This window comes from Clarias gariepinus, chromosome 17, assembly GCF_024256425.1.
Source record: "Clarias gariepinus isolate MV-2021 ecotype Netherlands chromosome 17, CGAR_prim_01v2, whole genome shotgun sequence".
Taxonomy (NCBI): Eukaryota; Metazoa; Chordata; class Actinopteri; order Siluriformes; family Clariidae; genus Clarias; species Clarias gariepinus.
The window spans coordinates 5,508,347-5,531,332 of record NC_071116.1 but is presented as its reverse complement, the minus strand read 5'-3'; the positions used below and the strand labels follow the sequence as shown (position 1 = coordinate 5,531,332).

The 22,986-nt window shown below is 39.8% G+C and overlaps 1 protein-coding gene across 2 annotated transcripts in view; it reads right to left on the bottom strand.

Annotated features, from left to right (window-relative positions):
• Nucleotides 1–22,986, bottom strand: part of sez6a (seizure related 6 homolog a) — a 150,752-nt gene that overhangs the window by 54,373 nt on the left and 73,393 nt on the right. For both annotated transcript variants that reach the window (XM_053476123.1, XM_053476122.1), the window contains exons 2-3: nt 19,102–19,725; nt 18,250–18,380 (exon numbers count right to left, since the gene is read on the bottom strand). In XM_053476123.1, coding sequence (XP_053332098.1) covers nt 18,250–18,380; nt 19,102–19,725 — 755 coding nt within the window. The remainder of the gene's footprint in view (nt 1–18,249; nt 18,381–19,101; nt 19,726–22,986) is intronic.

Genomic DNA, 22,986 nt, shown 5'->3' with positions numbered 1-22,986 from the left:
GTTGTGTTCAGCTAAACGCTCTTTAAAATGATATCTGAATCGGACAGATCTGCACTGTGCGCCCGGCGACATGACAAACTATCTGCCGTTTCTACAGTTTAATGATTAAAGGAAATGGTCCATGTAACAAGTTTGAGAGCTCCCCACTGAGAAAACACATGATAGACCCAGGGTAAGTTTGAACTTTTATTTTCTTTTACACCCTCTTGGCACACACACACACACACACACTTACACACACAGAAACAAGACCAAGCTCATTCTGTACCTTAGCAGCTCGACCGTCTCAACAGACACCTCTCTCTCACACACTCACACACTCATCGTACTGCCAGACAGAGCTGTTAACTTTCTTTAAACCCATCCCCCACGATGCAGGCCAACACTAAGCCACCCCTCCCCCATCCAGTACAGTTTACTATAGAAAGCTTGGAGTTTGCTATTACCCAGACATCTCTATGCGCACTGATCTAAAGTCTGTGTAAAAGTTCCTCTCCTGGCAGAATGTCTGGTTTTGTTTAAAAGTGATAGAAGTATTGATGTTCCAATAGGTTTAGTTTCACATTTGAAGTAGAAACGAAAACACTGAACTGTGGAGTGTGTTTTTTCTTTCAATTGCTATGTCATTTTTTTCTTAGTAAGTCATTATTGAAGCTTAGTACTTAAAAGTAACAAGATAAGAAGGAAAAATAACATAAGCGGAAAATAAGTTGGAATAACGAGACGTTTAGTCAAAATAACGTAAAGTAATTTGTTCGATTAAAATTTGTACTTGTCTGTCTATTGACGGCACCATCTTATCGCTGTCTTTCACAATAATAGAAGTAACACAATCGCGCAGACATGTACCCAAAACTCAAAAACAGAAGTACATCTAGGACACAATCTTGGCAAAGGGCCTCGGATGGCTCTCTGCCCCCAGGGAACCCACAGCGACTTAACCAAAGCGCCGACCGACCGTCACCTGGGTGTGATGAGAAGCTCGGCTGAAACCTGCCGCTCGTGGAAAGTGCTGAGGGAGCATCGCAGAGGCCACTGTTATTTTCGCCCGGGTGTCCACATTCAATTATAGAAGGGTTATAGGCTTTAGATGCTGCTCCCAGGAGGGGGGGCAAGTCTGTGGCATGGGGAGCTGTGTGTAATACAGTAGTGGTGTGAGATGAATCTCAAGCATGTGGCCTACATAGAAATGCTCTCAGTATGATCACGACGCATTGGAAATAGACAGAAGGGAATATGAATGATGTGTACCAGGAGACAAATACAACAAGCCTTCCGCTGTCCTTGTCTGCTATATTTGCCTCCCTGTAAATAAGATAAGTCGTTATTGAACATCCTGCCGTGTCAACGTCTAATACACATAGCCCTGACATATGCACTGGAGGACGGGACGAGTCCCCACAGGCCTGTCATCTGTCACAAACTCTGCAGCCTGTCACCGCGAGCTCGCGACAGCTGTCTGCCTTTCAATTATTAAGAATCATAACTGTGCTAGCCAGAATGAGCATCGCTCCTGTTGATGAATGCCAGCAAGGATGCCGAGGGGACCACCTGAAGTGCGCCGAGCATAAACACAACCATTATCCATGGATCTGGATACGGACCAAACTAATAGATGTTGGTGTTTAATGAGTAGGAGGATTGCTTTAGGCTGCATAAAGGGACGAATTGTCGAAGTGAAAATGTTCACTATTTGCAACAGATTTTGTCCGTAATAGTCCAAACATCCTACCCCCGCATAACCTCATTCCAGGGAGAAACGCTCACCCACTTACTGTACTTGCTTTCAAAAGTTTTACTTCTGGGATATTGTTTATGTAATCTATTCAGGGAGCTATTATCAAGATGCGTGAGTCTCCCAGAACTCCTGGGAGTAGTGGGATGTCTGATCTACGTGACTTATGTTTTGAAATTCTCCTAGTAGGATTTCACCTACTACAGCTTTACCTTAGACTGTCGACACTTTTGTGGCCACTCCTTCCATAAACTTTTTAAAAAATGTATAGAAATCATTTTTCGAGAGATTTATTTGAAAGAGGCCCCAAAAAGTCCGTAATAACTCTCGCTAGGACGAAACATTCTGAACAAAACAATGTACAATGTGCTCCTCAGTATATGGACCTTCAAACACACCAGGAGGCCCCCGAGTCTGACAGAGTACTGTAGTACTGTAGGCCCCGGACAGTCATCACACTGTGCTTTCCCCTCAATATCCTTGCCAATACATGGAGCGCCGGGTCGAAATGTGTCTGGCAGAAAACGTGAATCACTTCTAGCATTGCACGTATTGCAATCAGTTCCACATCTGTTAAGGTAGGTAGCGTATTTCTTTTTTTTTTGGGGCTCAGACAGCGAGGGTTATTACAGAATATTTTGGGCCTCTTTCGATTGAATCACCCTGTACTTTTGTAGCACTACTTTTAAAGCCGCTGTTATGGAAAATTAATCACCAACTAGAATTGACAAATGAGCAGTTGTGGAGCTACACATGTTAACCAGATATTTCAGCTCCCACACTAAGGGGAAAAGGCGTTTTGATTATTTTATGTTTTGAATAATTATGGAATAACCTTTAATGCAATACGCACAAGACAGCCATGTGCTGTTCGGCAACGTGATAAAGTAACTGACGCCCACGTGTGGGTGTAACGGACATGCACGCTTGATGCTTGCATGCTTTTGAGACGTACAGCGGCGTTTGCGACAAGCTCACAGCGATGTAAAAAAGAGCAGAATTATAAAAGTAGGATATTTTCCCGAATAGGTATTCAATTAAAATCGGTGCACAGCTGCAAGCCGCGAGGGTGAATGTATCTGTCCGGGACATCACACTTGTCCTTCAGACATTGTCTCAACAAGCGAAAGGATTTTAATGAAGACTCGAATGAACTGACTTGGGGGCCAGGATGGGAATTTAAAAAGCAGCAGGATAGCGGTAAAGTAAAGAAAAAGAAAGAAAAAGAAAGAAAGAGGCATGGGTACGCTGTGGATTGTGTGTATATTTGTGTAGCATGGCACACAGTGTGTGGTGTGTGATGTATATTGAGAAACGTCGAGGCTTACACCAGGACTTTCCTCCTGTCAGTGATATGCGGATAATGACTAGAGCGGTGCGTGTCTCAGTGGCTCGGCACAGTGCGTAGGGGTGAAGCCCAAGTCTTATCGTGGCACACAGATACAGATTGCTACACTCCTGTGGACCCAGCCAAGCATGTGTGTACAGTATGTGTGTGCATATGTCTGTGTGTGTGTGTGCTCCTTCACCTCGGGGCAGAGACTGGCTATCTGTTCAGTGTTCCAACAATCTGAGTTTCAGAGAATGTGAAATGCTTTAATGTGCCTCGCTGGTCATCACAGACGGCCAGCCTGTTAAGCGCTCTCGCAGACTTGCTGGAGAAAGATGAGGATTGGCTCGGTCGATACGTAATGGGTGACTTGAGGTCCAGTTAATCCTTTAACTATTAAAAAGTTAACAAACATAAGAAAATGTGCATTTAATTATAAAAGAAACCAGAGAATCGTAGTGCTATAAAAGTAGCACATTTAAAGAAAAAGGCGTTTGATTCCTGTAACCTTCAGGAAATTTGGATGATGTATATTCCTGCTTCTGATTAAAGCTAAAGAGTAAAGTATTTTTCATAAGGTATCAAATTAATGAAAAATGATGCACCAAGCATGAGATGCTTAATGGATTCACACAACAATGTAGAAAACAATATTCCTGAATATATTCATTTTCATTAATATACAGTGTTTCACAGCGAAGTGTAAATACAGTATATAATGGGCTACTCTTTTCTAAGTGCTTTATGTTAAACGTTACCCATCAGCCCTTGCACATCACATCACCATGCTAATTCCTCTAAATCATTTTCGCTTGCTCTGTCGAGCTCCAGTCACTTGTGCGTCATGTGTATTCGTACCTCATGTTCACTGATCATGTTTATGATTTGAAGGTTTACGACAGGGCAGCTGTGGCTCAGCGGTTAAGTTTCTGCGTTACTGATCAGAAGGCCAAGGGGTTCAAGCCCCGGCATTGTAAAGCTGCCACTTGTTATCACAAGGGCCGTAACCTTCTCTGCTCCAAGGGTTATCATGGCTGACCCTGGGCTCTGATCCCAGCCTCCTAACAGGCGAAAAAAATCACCGTGCTTTATTGTATAAAGACAATGTCTTCTATGCTGTTTGCTTTGGTTAATATGTAATTGTCTGCACGTACAGTACAGACACAATGCTGTAGATGTTTTAGTACGTTATTAAATTTATCAGAAATATCCAGGTAATTTGTTGTTAAAAGACACTTTACCTGCATGTATATTTCAAAAGTTTTACTGCAAAATGAGATATATAATTAATAATATATCTTAAATATTTTTTTAGAAAAGATGAAAGAATTATTATTATTATTATTATTATTATTACAAACTGCAATTAGACTTTACTAGAACTCTTCTCTGTGTCAGGAGAAGGAATTTAATCCCAAGAAATACAGTAGGCTCATATACATTGTCTTTACTGCATTATGTTCTCTTTCTCCATTCATTTCATCCTCTCTTTTATTAATATTTCAGCTTACTCATTCATTCTTTCTATTATTTTCACAAATTATTCACAGTTTTGTTTTCGCCTGTATTTATAATCATCTACAATCATTATCCATATGTATGTAGAAAAAGTATATTCTTATTATTTGACACCATTTTTACCTCATTAATGCACCTTAATTATAAACAGTGTTTCTTGCTTTCTTTTTTTAACATTAACTTTTCCTTTCTGTAGTTCTTACTTGTCGCTTACTTGTTCTATACTATATGAACTGGCTGCTGAATTGGTTGATTAATAAAGTTCTATCTATCTATCTATCTATCTATCTATCTATCTATCTATCTATCTATCTATCCATCCATCCATCCATCCATCCATCCATCCATCCATCCATCGGATAATAGGAGGAAAATATTTTGTGCATTGTGTCTGAGTCACAAAGATGTTAAAAAGCACAGATGGCAAAATGTTAAGTATATTTTGTTTGTTTATTTCAGTGTAAATTTTTTATCATTTTGCAAAATGCTATACGGTAAGTCCACCTGCCACTGTTTTGTCCCAAAAGATAAATAAACGTGCAGTGTCCGTGGCCATGTAAATATGCTATTGGATGTGTTTTGTATTTAAAATTTTTAAATACATTTTGTGTGTGTATGTAAATAAGTATATATATACTGTATATATGTGTATACTTATTTACATACACATATGTGTGCTATGTGTGTGTGTGTGTGTGTATATATATATATATATATATATATATATACACACACACACACACACACACACACATAGCAAGCTCATGTCTAATTATGTTTTCTGTAGTGAGTCACTGGCAGCGACTTGGAACAAAGAGAAAAAAAAGTATTGTTTTTTTTGCACACAACTTTTTAATTACAAAGCTTGTTGAAGATTATAAAAAAAAAAATCTTAAAAGCAATACAAACATTTTGGTTGACAGCATTAACTGCATAAACACTGTTTCAGTTTTCACTACCACTGGTTTTTGACGACAGCAGCTTATCATGATACAGGGACGCACCGTATACACTCCGGCCATCAACCAGCTATATATATATACACACGATATGTGTCTGGTCCCATAAGGTTATAATAGACTGATTGGAGAACAGTGACCAGGCGGACCAAATGCAATATCTTCCTACACACAGTGGGTGTTTCTCACGTCTCATACTGTATGTCATTAGGCATCTCCTGAGTGTTGTAACAGTACAGTATCTCTCTGCTTAATTTACTTTTATCAATATTACTTTAATAAATGTTGAAGTGTGTCAGGGCTCCCAAATGCAGTCAAGTGCTATTGATGGTTCAAAGCGATTTTTTTTGAGATTTGTAATGAAAAAGATTTGTATAGACGATCCAAAAGAGGTGTTTCTGTTTTTATGTCAAACTCTGCATTTGTACATTTAATATCACTGGGAAACAACTGAAACAATGAACATTGTGAAATTAAGGGTAATCTGGGTGTTATTAGCTTTTGAAGTAAACATTTAAGTCTTTTTATTATTAATCTTCACCTACTGCATCTACAGTACATCTGACTAATATATACTTAGAAAAAATATTATGTATGAATATTATTTGCTTATAATGAGAATATGGCAAAAAATGTTTGGATTTTTGCCAGGAAAAAGTTTTTTGTTGTTTTTTTAAAATAACTATTTTGTGACAACCCCTCAGCTTGCAGCATATGTTCCGGCTGTCATACTACAACATGCAGTATGTTGTCACACTGTAGGTAAAAAGTACCACCTACAGAAAACTAACGATAAACTTTTACCCTCAGTCTTACTGCATCTGCCAAAATACACCGAGGCATGGTTCTCTCCTGTCAAGCCCTGTGTTTTTCCCACTCTTCCTTCTTATAATAACCTGATATAACACGGGTATGGATGTGTTTAAAAAATCAAACAAACCAAAAAACTACCCCTTATTGATGGTAGTAATGAATTAGATTTTTTTTTTCATTATAAATTGCTTTGTTTTTTTATAGGATGCCTCGATGCCTCTAGTTAGCTAACCAACTGTCCATATATTTATGACATCACATGGGTTAGAAAAACCTATGATTTACCTATGAAATTTGAACAAAGTATTAGATCACACACACACTGGAACTTTAATTTGTCTGTTGGGCTGGATAATTAATGTATGGTTTGACTACAAAAGCTGCTGTCAAAAAATATTTGCCCCCTAATGTTTTTTTTTTTTTTTTGCATATTTGTCAAATTTAACGGTTCAGGTCATCAAACAAATTTTAATATTATACAAAGATAACCTGAGTGCATACAAAATGCAGAGTTAAAGTGATGCTTTCATTTATAGTATTAAGGGAAAAAAGCTGTCCAAGACCCTGTATTTACAAGATATATTTAGTTTAATATAAAATTTTGTTTGATGATCTGAACCATTTAAGTAAAAAAATAAAATAATAATAATAAAAAAAAAAATCCAGGAAGCATTTTTTGTTCTTTTGGCACTTTTGGGTAATTATTGAACTCTGTCTGTAAATTTTACAGATTTTTTTATATACACACACACAGGGTCAGCCAAAATATTCCAGGAAAAGAAAATTATTATGAGGTATATTTTTAATAATACAGTATCATTATATAATGTATAACAATGAATTTATATAAATATATTTATACAAAGTTATATTTTCCTGAAGTGTGCTCTCTCTCCTTTCTCTCTCTCTACATACTTGTAAATACGACCACATATCCTATACGTACATGTCCAACAGGAAATCATCAGAGCCATTGTTGTGTCTTAGAAAACTAGCAGACCTGTTTTTTCTTCTTATACTCCAGCAATTGTATTTTTGACAGTTGTAATGGGACGAGCACATTCCCACATCAAATCTTATCCTTGGCTGTCCATGCCTTATTTTAGTTGCTAACCATGCACGGTGCAACTCGTCCTGATTTGCTTCCATGCTGCCAGATTCGGGTGCCATGGCGAATACAATGCTGCAGACAGGAACAAAAAAATAAAAATGGTGGAGCAAAACGAATACCTCTGAAACAAATACGGGTAGCCCTGTATACGAGTAGTCCTGTATACGAGTAGTCCTGTCTACCTATCTCATCTGATTATTTGCGGGACTTCACCTGACTTTCTGTAAGGAACACTGATTGTCCCGTTCATACCTGGGGTGCATTTTCAACATCTCCACTAGACATAATAAAATGGCTGAGCACTAAACTCGGCTGTGCGAGTTAGAAGTGCTGATGAGTACAAATCCAGCGCAGTTTGGAGAGAAGCTCTCATCTGGAGGGTACTTTAAGGGCCAGGGGAGTGATGATTAATATGATTTATTCATGCGCTGCCTCATGATACAAAAACAGGCCATGCTTAATGCTCAGGATTTCCTTTCATAGGGCACGTTTTCGGGCAAATATTTTCCCAAACCTGGACTTTTCTCGCGCATCCAAAGTCTAGTTTACGAAACATGAATTATAATGCAAGATAGATTCATATCATTCAAATAAAGGAGATTGAACCCAACTAGCCGCTTGTGAATTTGCTTCGGGGTTTAGCTCCGCATTCATTTGAATACATGCATATTTTGAAGCCGAGCCATCTGCTTTTCACCTCTTCATCACGTCTCGAGGTGCCCTTGCCGCCGCCGTCCTCCGGTGGGAAATAACGTCTCCTCTCGATTTCTCCTTTATGATGCCTAGCTGGGCCGAGGAGCAATTAATGTCACCTGAAAGCAATTCTCCGGGTGGGGGGACGCTACGGGAAAAACTCATTTCAGCTCTGGTGTCAGGACCCTGGAAAGCTCATCAGGATCAGGCAGCCCTGTTTTATGTCCTGTCAGTGTGCTGGAGGGCTCCGGCATCAATGCTTCTCCATCACCTCTCATCTCAAGGTTTATTACAACTTCGTGTGCCTCTCTCAGGCTCTGTTAATTCTTACCGTGGGCTCGTTTCATAGAGTCGCCAATCAAACTACCGGAGAGGTGTTTGGAGAAATATATTATTCGTTAGAAGATGGAAAGATGCTGAGGGGAAGTGTGAAGTCAGGGTGCACAGTCTGATTATAAAAAGCACTGTGGGAAGAAAACTTTTTGCCACCGTACTTATACTGCATCACCAGTTTTCCAGTTACAACGACCTTGATGATTGATCACATATACCTACTAATGGTTACTGAGTGATCCCCACCAGGTTTACTCTATACCAAAGGCATTTATTATTAATTAGTAAAGCTCCAGTTGCTTACGAGGCTTTGGATAAGCAAATTAGGTGACTGATTGAACATCATTTACGTCTTAATGCTTATCCAATAAATTAAATTCTACTATCCCATTCCTCAACTGTTGTCACAAGCTGCGCATATTGGCCCAAATAATATGCTCACAAGTACATGCAATGGGAATAAAATTACTCCATGAGGTTGCTGTAATATAAGGGTAAGGATCTTGACAGTCAAGGAGATCCTTGAAGAAGAGACAGTTGAAGATCTATGGACTCTTCCTGGTTTCATCCCACTAGAAGTTGAAGCTAGAGTATACCCTGGACCTGCTGGAGGTCTTCTGTCTCTCAGTTTAACGTTGAATCATCAAAGGATGCCACATGAAGCGCTAGAATCTGTCCATTATTTTTTTCACCAAAGTGCACTTCATAGCAGCTTGAGGTATCGTAAATAATATAATGATCAAATCAATCATTCAGTTACCTTCAGTATTTTCAAGCCATAAGGATCCAGAGCTTATTTAAGGAACAGTGCATGAAAGGCAGAAATACACCAAGCTTTAAACAACAGTTCATCACCAAGCATCACACACAGCGTCACATGGACACAGAGAATATTTAAAACCTCTGTACAGACAGGAATCAGAGCTTGAACTCAGCTTGCAAATGAAAATTCACTAAATGTGTTTAAAGTTTGTGGTTTTTATTCTATACAAATATAATGAAATATACAAGGCCATCAAATATACAGGTTCAAATTGTCCACATGTTTAATGTAGTTACTAAAAACTGACAATAAATATTATTGAAATGGTATGGGAATTTTAAAGCTTCTTAGAATTCTCTCAGGGAGCTCCTATCTTAGCCTAAAAAGTCCTAGCTGGGAGTCCTAGACTAAAAGTGATTTAGAAAACTTCTTAGAGCACTTCTGAATAAGGAAAGTACAAAAACCTTATCAAAATCTTAGTGAGGAGATGAAAGTGCTCCTCTCTACTCTTAACAATTTTTACCTTAGGGGCTGTTTTTAGGGCTAAAATGTTTCGTGGAATCATTTTTATCTTTACTAAGATTTAAATCTTAAGAATTTTAAGTTCAAATTCTAAGATAATTTCATAAGTCTAAGAATTTTCTTAGAATTTTATCACTAGGAGCAACTTTTAGGCTTAAGAAGCTTTGTGTATACGGGCCCTGAATCCTAACACGAACACGCAATTTAGACCTCGGCTCAAAGAATTTTTATTTTTCTGGACCTTTTTACTGTACATTTTAAGTTAAGTACTCCTGGCTTGGAGGGTTGAATAAGCTATGCTTTCTGAGGTCACAGTACTGCACAGTACCCTACTGCACCAGGGAGTGACAAGTTAAATCCGTAATTAAGTTGGACTATAGACTATAAACATGCTTCAGCAGGCTTATACTGCATTTACACTGCATCCTCTCCTGATGCATATCAACCTCAAAACCAGCCTCGTAACTCAGTGACTAATGTCTTCATTTACTATTGGCTCAAATTGAACCTGGGCTGCTTGAATACACACATATATCTAGTCACACATCTAAAACAGATGGAGGTCTGGTTGTTTTTGTGTCCGAGTACACGATCTTGCATGACAAGAAAAAGGAAGTCTATAAACTGTACTATATCTGTTACTTTAGTGGATCCGTTTGTTTTAATCTTATATACTGCTAAATACCTGATGTCAGCTCTTCTAATGCTGCCAACTCATACAGTCGATGCCAATCCGCTTTAGCTTTCTCCGGGAGAAAATGCGGATTTAAAACCTAACTGCTCTGAGCATTGACGCATCGGTTCTTGCATGTGAACGTGTCCCCGCGACCGACAGGACTGAGTACCGAAGGCATCGATCGGGAAGTTGGGACATCATGCCCTCAGATAGGCATCGAGACAACAAAAGTCCAGCTTGGACACAGTGCAGAGAACAAAAGTATGTCGTGAAGCTTGGCCACGCAGACAAGAAACAGCCGTGTCCCCGGGTGAACTGTCATTTTCACTTCATGGTGCGTCTCTGTAAAAATGGCATATAAACCATCCTCACCCACACATGAACCTGCTGCACTTTCCTAATTAAAAGTCCCATTCATCTCCCTGCAACTTGCAATAGCTCCATCACAAGAAGAGCCAAACGTCTCCATTTTAATTTGACCCGCCTTTCGATATTAGATCCCAGGGTGTTTGTCAGAGCAGGCCCAGGAAATCAATGTGGAGATCGATGCGGAGACAGAGGAAGAGAAAAGCAGGTGGGAGAAACAAAGAGAAGGCAGGATGGAAAGAGCTAACTGGATTGGGCCTGGGATAATTGCAGCCTGATTGTAAGCAGATATCAATGTACCTTGACCTGAAAATCAGTCTATATTAGTGGAAGCACTCTGACACTTTCTATGGATCTGTTTTCTTATTCAAACTGCCTCTGGGAGCCTGGACAATGCTTTTTGTCCCAGAGCAAAATTGACCAGAGCGGTTCGATTGCCCAAACTTTCTAGAGCTTTTACGCCAGCTCATTCTCTTCGTAATCACTTGGACTGGATTGTGTGAAGAATAAAGCAAAGATGATGTAGTGGGCAGGGACAAATAACACACATATTCTCAATCCACGTTAAGTCCGGTGGTACAGCAGGTAGCGTTGTAGCCTCATGGCTCGAGGTTCTTCAGTTCGATCCTGAGGTCATGTTACGATCTGACGGCAGTTTCTCTCGTTTTTTGTGTATTTGTGTGGGTGGGATCTCTTAAGGGTATCTGGTTTAAGCAGGTCGGCGGATTATCTATGCTAAATAAGGTGCCTGGGTGAAATCCTCCTCTGTCCACACATTGTTCTTGAAATAGGCTCAGGATCCACAGCAGTCCTTGCAGTAGCAGTAGTACCAGAAAACGTTTTGTTCCTTTAAGTTAGAAATAGTGCTTTATTACCAACAAACCACCATCTACAGTAAACAAGTTTAGATTACATCATTCGAAGACTAACTAGGCCATTATTTGCTTCCATGCAGTAGTTACAGGCTTTATTAACTGTTCTGCTGATTAATGTTTAAATGGAATGGTGGTGCCAAAAGAATTGGGGTGAAGTAAACAGTTAAAATAATTTAAAAGATATTAGGTCACTGGAACACCAGCATGTCCACCCAGTGGTCTCCATCTCCCAAATTCTACCATGATTGACGCAATTCAATTTTGCACTTAAGTACATTAGTTGCGAGGAGTGAAGTGGGCACAGTCGTGTTTTGTGCAGCATTTATCAGCAAAATTACCCAGCGGGAAATGCTGTTTCTCTGATGTTGGATGACCGAGGTGTAAAGTCATTGTGATGATGTTCATCGTGGGACGACGTTTTGTTGACATTGACGTTTATGTTTTATGCCGTTTAACATCCATTCGCGCAGCGTCCGAGCATATTCACGGCCCCTTAAGTTTCCATTAGGATTTAGAATTCCGGGACGGACGCAACAGCTTGCTCATGTCTCATTTCATGTCACGCATCTTTTAGCGTTGTAATGTTGACTCTCTGTTTAATTTTTAACATTTTTTTCCTAGAGTATTACCATGAGGTGCATCTTAGCCCCCAAATTACTGTACTGTAATAAAATATGGAGTTTGCACAGCATTCAAACTGCATCATCAACAGAGCTCAGGCGTTAAACTTTTATTTATTTTTTTTAAAAACCCTTTTGGCTGCTCTACAGTTTAATATTTCAGTAAATCCCTGTTGTCTTATATTTTTTTTAATGCTCATTGTTGTGTGTGTACATTTACTGGCCTTAACAGCATGTTCCCTAAGGATCCTGTCGTAAGCACAACGTGCTCTCTCCATAGCGACTGAAATAAAAGTCCTGTTCAGACCATCACTTTTTATTAATGTTACTTTAGTGGATTTATTAGCATTTTTTCCCATTAATAATCCATCAAGTACAAGCGGATGTATCATTTAGAAAGGACTAGAACAAGCGGTCTAGACGAGTAGAAAAAAAGATTCAGAGGTTCTGTTGTCACCCGTTTGACCCAGTTGTTGTTTTTGACTGTGCAGTGGAAAACAGCCCTTGTTTTGTCTGACTTTGTGACTAAAGCAGAAAAGACACAGGTCTCCTCTGCCTTCTCATGGGAGAAAGAGGAACAGATGCTAACACATAAGGTGCCATGACAAATTCAGTAGTCTGCACAAAAGTAACAACACACACCAGCCAGAAGTTCATAACACAACCAACAAAGTAAAATGACATAAAACGGTTTGAAAAGGAACTTCTTATGCAATCTGTTTGACACAATAACCTCCAGCACATGGATTAAAGCTTGACAAAAGCATGCTCTGCATCAAACAGGGCATTCAGCAAAGCAAATCCAATTAGAGTACGGAGGCCACGCAAGGGTGCCCTTCAACATGCCGCGTCATCAGTGGCTTGTATTTAATCAAACCTTATCAGAGCAGAGGAACATTGGGGACAGCGGTCATGCTCATGCCCCTATCCCTAATTTTATCTGACGGGTAATGATAAATGAACTGCTCTTCCCGGCACAGGGCTCTTGTATTCATTGTCTGCATGTTTACTGGATCCCACGCAGAGGGAATTAATGAAGGTCAAGTGAAGAGGTGATTACTTCCAGCGCTACACACACACACACACATCTACGAAGTCAATCCTGTTTCCACGGAGCACTATTAACTAAGAATATTGTTTTTACAAGTGATTTGACAGATTTGGAGGAACAGCGATGCTAAGCACGTCTTTAAGTTTTTAAGTTTACTGACTGACATGGTGTAACGGAGAAGTGGCACTCGATTGTTTAACAAACTAGCAATGAAAAAAATAAATAAAAAAATCCTGGACAGAGTCTCGAGACGTCTGGAGCCTACCCCAGTGGACTCAAGACACGAGGTGTGGACACCCTAGACAGGGTGACAGGCATGCACTTTTAGAAACGCCAATTAGTTTAATCTGCATGTCTTTGGACTGTGGGAGGAAAACGGAGTACCCAAAGGAAACCCACCAATCATGCGGAGAACACGCACACAGGCCCGAAGGCAGAGCTCAAATCCTCGACCCTGAAGGTGCAAGGCCACAGTGTTAACCACTAGGGATGGAAATCACCAGGGACCAGCCAATTCGATTAAATCATAAAACCTAGGTGCTAATTCGATTTGAATTAATATGGGCGTGGTGGCTTATGCGGTTAAAGCACTAGGTTGTTGATATGGGGACCTGAGAATTCGGGTTCAAGCCCTGTTGCCACACCCCATACTACCCAGTCACTGCATGCAGTGCCAGTCCCAAGCCCGGATAAAATGGGAGAGTGTTGTTAGGAGGGGTTGTGTGCGGATCGGATGGTCTGCTGTGGCGATGTCCCAATAATTTTTTTTTTTTGATTATTTTTAAATTCTAAACAAACTTAGCATATAATTTTCTCTTGTCACACAGGATGATGTGCTGCCTGCCAATACAGTATGTGGATAATTCAAAGCACGCTTCCCGTAAAATTATAGAGGAACTACAAGATTTCCACCTCATATGCAAACATCAAATGTTGTTAGTCCTTCGACTGCTCCGGTCAAGGGGTCACCACAGCAGACCATCCGATTCACACAACAACTTTTCACAGGAATTACGCCGGATGCTCTTCCTGATTCAATCCTCCCATTTTATCCGGACCAGAACTGCATCCAGTGGCTGGGGTTCGGGCATATGGTGGGAATCAAACCTGGGCTTTCTGCATGGCAGGCAAGAAACCAAACACGAAATATAAATCAGTGATTTCAAAGCAAATGATTCTGGAGTCGGTGTGGCGATACATGAATTACGATACAAAGAACTACGATACTTAACTGCATCGACTTTTTCCCCCCAATCTCTACTAACCATTTTGCCACTGTGCCACTTGAATGTATTGCATCAGACAAAATATCTGAAGCTTGTTTTTTTTTTTTTGTGTAATCGCATTCAATTTATACAGTGCAGGAAGCATACGCATTCTAGTTTAATGATGTAATAAAGCACTTGGTGTGTTCTTATATTTTTTTTCCGGAACTGATTATATAGAATTGCGGAAAAGCTAAATGTTATATCCTAAGGCAAATTAATTAGCAAATTAACATAATTACAAAGCTGATTATCTACACGTTGTTCATTTAAGACTTTCTTGTATAACAAGAGCATGCAAGGAAATCTGTTTCTTGTTTTTTTTTTTTTGTTTCCTCATGCATTACACCTTGTGCATTCAGTCTATTCAGATGTTCTTGATGTGGGTGTGAATCTTGGTGGCAGCCATGCTGAGCTCTCTGAATAGAGCAGGAGGTCTAACAGTCAGGTATAAGAAGAGGTCTAATAATAAGAAGTGAACGCTGAACAGCTTGACCCAGCTTAGACAGCTCTGTGCTTTAGATTTCAGTCTCTACTAGCAACAGGATCTGTATTCAGAGGTCCTGACATGCTGCTGCACCCCTCTATTCTCTGGTGAATATTCAGAGTACAAGGCGGACGTATGATTCATCGCACGCAGTTCACCTCGTAGTCAAACACTATGGAGGAGGCAAATAAACCTGTAATGCATCTGGGCATGAGATTTACCGGCGCTGTATGGACAAGGCAGACGCTACAGCGTTACGGTGTCTTCTATGACCATCCTGTTTTCCCGAGACGTACCTGAGAAGTTCGGTCTCTATCTATATACCTATCTGTCTGGTTGGAGAGATAGAGGTCACTGTTAAATGTCATGAAGTGTGCCAATATTTCTGGACATCTACCTATCTATCCCTGCACATTTTCCTTATCTATCCATCTACTGTACCTTTGCTCATTTTTAGGAAAAGCCTGCCAATATTCTAGAGGGAATTCTATTTTATCCATCCACATATCATGAATCTACACTTTGCACTGGAATGACTTTCTGATCGCTGTTGGTGCTGTTATTTTTGGTTTCTATGAAAGTGGAAATATTCCAATCTTTTAACAGCGAAATGATACAAATTTTAAAGAATTTAGTCTTTTAGTCCCCCTAGCTCATTTACACCATCTGCTCGTAAATGGACCCCAACACAGACTGATGTCTAAAGTGGAAAGCAAGTCATTTTGCAGAATGCACAGATTTAAGAGCAGCAGCGGGAATTTAGACTTCAGAGCTGTCCAACCTTTCCTCTTCCCTCCCTCCACCCTCCCTCCGTACTACTTCCCGCTGAGAGCCGAGAGCACGAGTGCTTAAGCAACAGCAGTAAAGAAGCCAGAGAGATTGATTGCTAGCATGTCTAAAACCAAGCCTATTGCAACGTCTGCCTGGGAGAGAGACAGATAGACAGAGGGGAGAAAATCCGAGAATTGGAGTTTGCACTCACAAAGCAAAGCTTCATTAATCCTAACTACAATGCCAACACCCTTAGGAGTCAGCAGGCAAAAAAAAAACAAAAAAACAATCCATATTCAAACAAACACGCTCAAGCCCTGGACTTATCGTAGCCCTCCAGAGCAGTGTCAAGATGGCTTACACATTTCAAAGTCACACGCGGTAAATTGGCTGCTTGGGGATTTACAAATGCCAGCGAATGAGGAAATGTATGCAATTAATTTTTTGGGACAGTTTGGTAGGGAGGGCAGGAAACCAAACGGGCAATCATAACGCACCAATTTGCAAGTTTGTCAGTTGAAGGCCAACCCCAAAGAGAGTTTGTCCAATCGACTCATCAGCTGCTATTTTCATTCTGTGTCTACACAGGAATAAAAAATGCATCCAAGCTACTGGAGCATATTAGAGGGAAAAAAATCTGATTCAACCACTGGCTTACTTTTTATGCTATTCAGTATAAAAAATGGAATGTGAACAATGCACGCTTGATGTTGATTGGAGCACTGGATGGGAGCTTCAAGCCTAACAACAAGGGAAGCTTAAATAGCTAACAGTTTAGGACTGTAGGAAGTAAATCCTCACATCCTCATCTCATAAACACATCAGTTTAGTGTCACTGTTTGAATAGAAGCAGATTCATAAAATAATACAACAACCAAAAGGGTCTAAAAGCCATAGAGGCCAGTGATTAAATTTGACAAATAAGATGGGTGTCTTTAGATGTTCTCAACTAACTACATGTATACACTGATCAGCCACAGCAAAAGAATTGAGTAACATTGAATATTAGGCTTACTCATGCCCACAGGGGCCAAAAACCCGCCAATCTGGTCCAGTCCCACAAAATGCATCAAAAATTGCTGAAATGATAGAAAGGTACAGGAACACCCAGTGCACCACAGATTGCTGTGTATGGGGCCCAGCAGGGTACAGGAACACCCAGTGCACCACAGATTGCTGTGTATGGGGCCTAGCAGGAAAATCATTCGTTGATCCGGTCTCCAAATTGCCCAGATCTTAATCCGGCCAGGGATCTATAGAATGCACCAGACAAGTCTGGCCTCACCCCACATTATAGAGCAACCAAAGGTATGTCACTAGTGACCCAGTCCAAAAACAGACACCAAAGCGGCCTCCAAAGGTCTTGTGGAGTCATGCCTTGAGGGGCCAGAGCTGCCCATGCAGCACAAGGGTGACCTACACCATATGTATGGTTGATAGATCTTTGGAAATGTGCTTGGACTGGACAGGATCTTATATACGGGATATCGTGAACTTATCGTGAACTTACGTTAGGTCGTGCAACAGCGCTGCTGATGAGAAAATTGAACATTCCTCTATGCCTAAATCCCAGACAGAAGAATGTGGATAAAAAAGTCAATGTTCTTCAGCACGACGACTCAATTTCTATCTGGCTCTGTTTTAAACTCGTACCTCACTCTAACTTCACAATGGGATTTAAATCCTATTTTCTGCCATCGCAACTGATACATCCAAAATTACATGCCTAGCCACTTGTTCTGCTGCTGCTGCTCAATAGTATCGTATTGACTGCGGTCGAGCTCTCGACAAGAGAGATAACAAGTTCCACATGATTGCATAAAACCCACAACAGCTTCTATCAGAAGCTCCGCTGCATTTCCATTTCCTCTGAGCCGTGCACTGAGGCTTTGCGGGATGATGGGCTTGTCTCCCTTCCTTCGAAGTAATGAAGCCAGACATTTTTAAAACATTTTCCAGGAAATGCAGATTTTCTATGCTTTTTTATTTTTTTATTTTTCCGAAGTGCAAAAAAAAAAGATTAGAAGTCACAGATCTCAGAAGTGTTTACTCACACAACAAATTAATGATTCTTTCTCTGGTCTTAATGCTGTTTTAAAACACAATAGAGTCTGCTGATTAACCATTCAGTGGACCAACAAAGAAGTTTAAATACTTCAGTTGCCTAATTTTTCGAGAGTTATTAGCTTGTTCACCTTTCAGACGAGCGTGACAGATTGGTGTAGCCCATGCTAATTAGTGCCGTGCTGAATCTTGAAAGGAATCAGACATCTTTGTGGACCAAATAAAATAAAAAAAAAACATTGTGTATTGCATAAAAAAAAATCAGACACTGCAGACTGACACTGAGGAAAGGCTGACCTGAATCTCAACCCCGTATCCAAGATAGACGGTTACAAAATAGGTGCAATCCATAGAGGAGTCGAATGAATCGGAGCTTGGCGGCATCTCGATGTAGCCTTCAGCGTCTGTCAAGTTCGTACTGCACTGACCTGGAAAAGACAAAGCACATGCAGCGAAACTAAATAAATAAATGTTTGGATCTTCCATCTGGTGCCTAGTGATGGACCACAGGCCAGATGCAGACCAGGATAGAGAACTAATCATTATTGACCAAGTATGACAAGACCTGAATAATAATGCTTTAACATAAATTTGCTGATAACACTTGATTACTTTCCAGTATAAATGTATTCGGGTCCTTATTCTGACTATTCTGAAATAGTTGGTGTTGAAAAACTTTTTTTAGCGCTAGTGTGCCTTTTGCATGGTGGATAATCACCTAAATTCGTTTTAAGACTACAATAGGAATCCTTATCAAATATCACCAAAGAATTTTGAGCGAAGCAAGAATTTTAGCAATAGAAGCTCTATATTGTATAATGATATTCGTATTAAGTGAAGCAAAGATGATTAATTGTTTTGCCTAAGCCTGGCATTGCCCTTTTGTTAGATTTTGAGGAAAACGGAAATCATTAATTCATCTCACCTGGGCATACTGCGCTCAAGGTAGAAATACATTTGTGCTTGCAAAGTTATTCACACTTACAGTATGGGCAATTTAGTATAGCCAATCTACAAGAATATTTTCTATCAGTTAAAGGAAAACTGAGAACACAGAGAAAACCCTTGGATGCTGGGATGTTATGCTCCCTCAACATACAGTACTGCGACCCACGCTTATCAATAGACCAACCACACTAATAAACATACCTTGTTCTCTCATAGTGCTGATTACCGTTGTGGTATGAATGATGCTTGTCATGGTTGTATCTCCATCAGTGTCTACGGGATTACCCATAATGCCCTTCACTGATGATAGAGTGTCTTTTTTGGTGAAATCCACCCTGGCATACTGTTCAGCCTTTGGTGAAACTCTTTGTTGTCCAGTTTGTGATGGTTTAGTAGCGTGACCTCCCAATTCCTCCACCATGCCTTCTGTCTTTCTCTTGATTGGCCTATTTTGGCCCATGGGGATTAGCTTTCCAGGACTGGTAGGACTGACTGTTGTCATGACAGTGGTAGCAATGTCAGAGAAAGCTGGTGCATCTTCATGAGGAACCACATGGGTTGACCAAAGTGGATCTCCAGGTTCTGGGTAGGATGGTCTTGGGGAGACTGAGTGAGCATCCGTACGACCACCATCTTTGAAAAACCGCTGGTCTCCTTCAAAGTTCTTAGTGAGAAGAGACTCATGGAGGAGAATGTTTTTCATATTGGGTTGGTGGTTGAAAATTGGTGGAAGCGTTGTTGCAATCTCGTGGTGCTCCCTCATGGAATCCTGTCTGATGTTCCTTTTTGGTGCTCCTCCTTCATCGCTGGGTCCAACTCCATCATCTGAAAATGACAAAAATAAATTTTTGACCTTCAATGGTGAATCGGTACAAATGGACCTTTGTTTAAATACTAGTTAAAGAAATAAGTGTTAAACCATTAATATTGCACAGCATTGACTCTGTTCGGACAGTAATAAATAATTTTATTAATATTTAAGCTGTTGAGCTCATTTTAATTGGGACATGTGTGGCTTAGTGGTTATTCTGTAGCTCTGGGTTCCTGATTAGAAGGTCAAGGGAACTGAACAAGGCACTTACACTCCAGGGGTGCCATATCAGGGCTGACCCTGTAACCTAATCCCAATTCCCCAAAAAAGCCCCCCAAAAATGCAAAGATAAGTTAAGCCTGTGTGTTAGTGGATAAGATGCCATATTTTTTTTTTTTCCAGATATGTGCCAAGCAACAGACGGGCAACAGTAAACAGAAAGTCTGGTGTGTCTGCTACCTAAATAAAGCAACTTCTCAGTATTGCAAGGAGCCAAACAACATATATTCTACTGCTGTACCATAGATGTTCCTACTTCTGCAGTTTGTAAAGAAAATATATAATGTCAATTTTTTATTTTAATATCACTATAGCCTTGGAATCCCAAGGAGAATCCGTTATTACATTACATGTTTCCTTAGGAGCTCATATGCCAAGCGCATTATTTTATAAGTTCATAATGTAATAATAGCTGTTATTTCTGCAATGAGGGGAAAAAAAAGCTTTTATAATGAGAAAAAAAAAACTCATGTCAATCCAATGCATCTTGGACAAATCATCCTCATCTAATTTACTGTATTTTAAAAGACAATCTGTAAAGCAAAATCCCGAGATGTAATTCTAAATGTGCAGCCTTTGAGACCTAACACGATTGGATGTGATTTAAAAGGAGGGATAATAACCATAGCTAATAAGCAGAACAGAACAGCGCAGCAAGCAATCAGTAAATGTAGAAGGATTGCCACATGAACGCCTTGTTGAAAGGTTTTATTCTCCAAACGGGGGAAGTGAGAAAAAAAAACCTTCAGGAGACCTTTCCTTCTTAAAAAAAAAAAAAAAAAAAAAAAAAAAGCCTGCCCTCCTCCCACGTCCCATTAGAGAAAGTGGAGAATTTGCCATGAATGAGTCATGATTAGAGAACACAATAAGTGCGTGCCGGAAAGCGATTATCGTTCGCACCTGCAGCAGCTGAGATATAATCATGAAGCCCTTAGGATGAGGATGCTTACCACAAAAAGTGATGCTCATAACAAGAAGCGATTGCCCGCCTTGTAAAAACATTTTTTTTCTTTTTTTGCCATCCTATTCTCTCCTTTAAAATATGAGACCAGCTGTGTTTGGTAAGATGTTGTACTGAATGGTTAACTGACTCACAGAACTCTCCTTCGGCTGAAGCTACGTAACACACCTCTTTCAGTTCTGCTTTTAGTCAGGGATCTACTTTTATCGTTTTAGGAAATTGTACTTTCTAATTCTGTGTACAGGATGTTCCAAAAATCACAAATCCAGCCAAAATAAAAGTAATACAGCCAAACTTGGTGTTTTGCTTGTTGGACTAAATGCAAATTACAAATTCGGGGTGTGGATTAAATTAATAACTTATTAGTATTAATAGATAAAATAAGGATTATAGACTGAAGACATCGTCCAATTTAACATTTTTAGTTAAACTTAAAAAAAAAATTCTTACTACAGTAAGACGTCTACAAACAAACATTTGAGTTACGAACATTCAAAGATACGAACAAATGTTCAATCTTGAACGTTAGAGCGTGCATCCCAGGATGTTCCGAAAGCAAGTGTAAAAGCAGTGCCAATGAAGCCAGTACTGCTAAGAAGCTCCAAGCACCAACGGTGGAGACAAAAGGGAAATAATTGAGAGAATGGAGCGAGGTGAAACGATGGCAGACCTTGCTCATTCAACCATCGGCACGATTCTAAAGAACAAGATCATGGAACAGGATTGTTTTATACTGTGTACCCAATTGTGTTAGTCTCCTAGTACCTAGACAACGTTTGTTGGACTTACAAACCACTTAGACTTATGAACGAGCTATCCGAACGGAAACTGTTCGTAAGTTGGGGACTTAAAGTATTTGTATTCTAAATTAAATTTGAAAAGTACATTTTGCAGTAGTTTCAACAAAAGTTAAAAGCACAGTGATGAGGCTCTTTTTGTGTAGTTAGTGCTCTTTCAGTCATATCAGACTATTTATGTTGCTCATGTTGGTGACAGGACGGTAACAAGCCAGGATGCTTTCGGGTGACCTCTTCTGCATGTTCTGCTGACCCTTCCAAGCATGATACATTTTTCAAGTGATGAATCGCCTCGTATGACATGTTCAAAACAGGTTATCTTAGCATTAAGCGATGGTTTATCTGGTTTGTTTCAATTAATGAGTTTCAGGGGTTTTTTTCTTCGCCGTTCAGTGAATTTGCAGCATCCTTCTGCAACACCATCAATCGCATACTTGAAATTTTCTCTGACACTTGACAGATAATTGACAGATAACTTGCTGTCAACTTTCAGAAGAGATGCATCTGTGTAATCCATCACAAGTAAAACACAGGGATAAGTGCATCAGTGTAGTAGGGGATTATATAAAGAAACAATGGGAGTTTTTACTCTCATAATTTTGATATTTTACATAATTAAAAGTCCCAGTTTGACTTGTAAAAAATATCTAATAAATAATATCTGATAAGTGTGTATATATACACAGTGAAAGGAAAACTGAAAGTCTGAGAGATGGTTTTGAAATCCTACTATATAGTATATAAAACTACACAATGCTGTTGGTTCTTTTCCTTTGAGGTAAGAAAAAATTGATTGCTTTAATTTTATATCGAAAGGATACACAGTGCTGCGAAACGTTTCAATCACAAGAAGCGAGTTGTGGTGTATTTTGTGGTTATTTTTACCCAGACCCAGGCTTTGAACTAAAGCAAGACAATAAATAAAAAGCCTCACTTCTCTCAGCAGTAATTATCTAAAGTTAAAAGTGCAACAAGACGCTGAGTATTGCTATAATTATTGTTCGGGGCTTCGGAGAATGCCTTTTGGGGTGAGCGATGCACCATTACACACTGCCTTTCATCTTTTCCGTATTAATCTCCATTAGCAGGCATCCGAGAACGTTTCTGATTGATAGCGTTCGTCGCGTCAGATCTGAATGTCATTCCGAATGTTCATTAAGAGAAACAAGCCCGTCAGTCAGGGGAAACGCCCAGGAGAAAGCTGCATTATGTTTCATCATGCGACGAAGGCTTTGTAC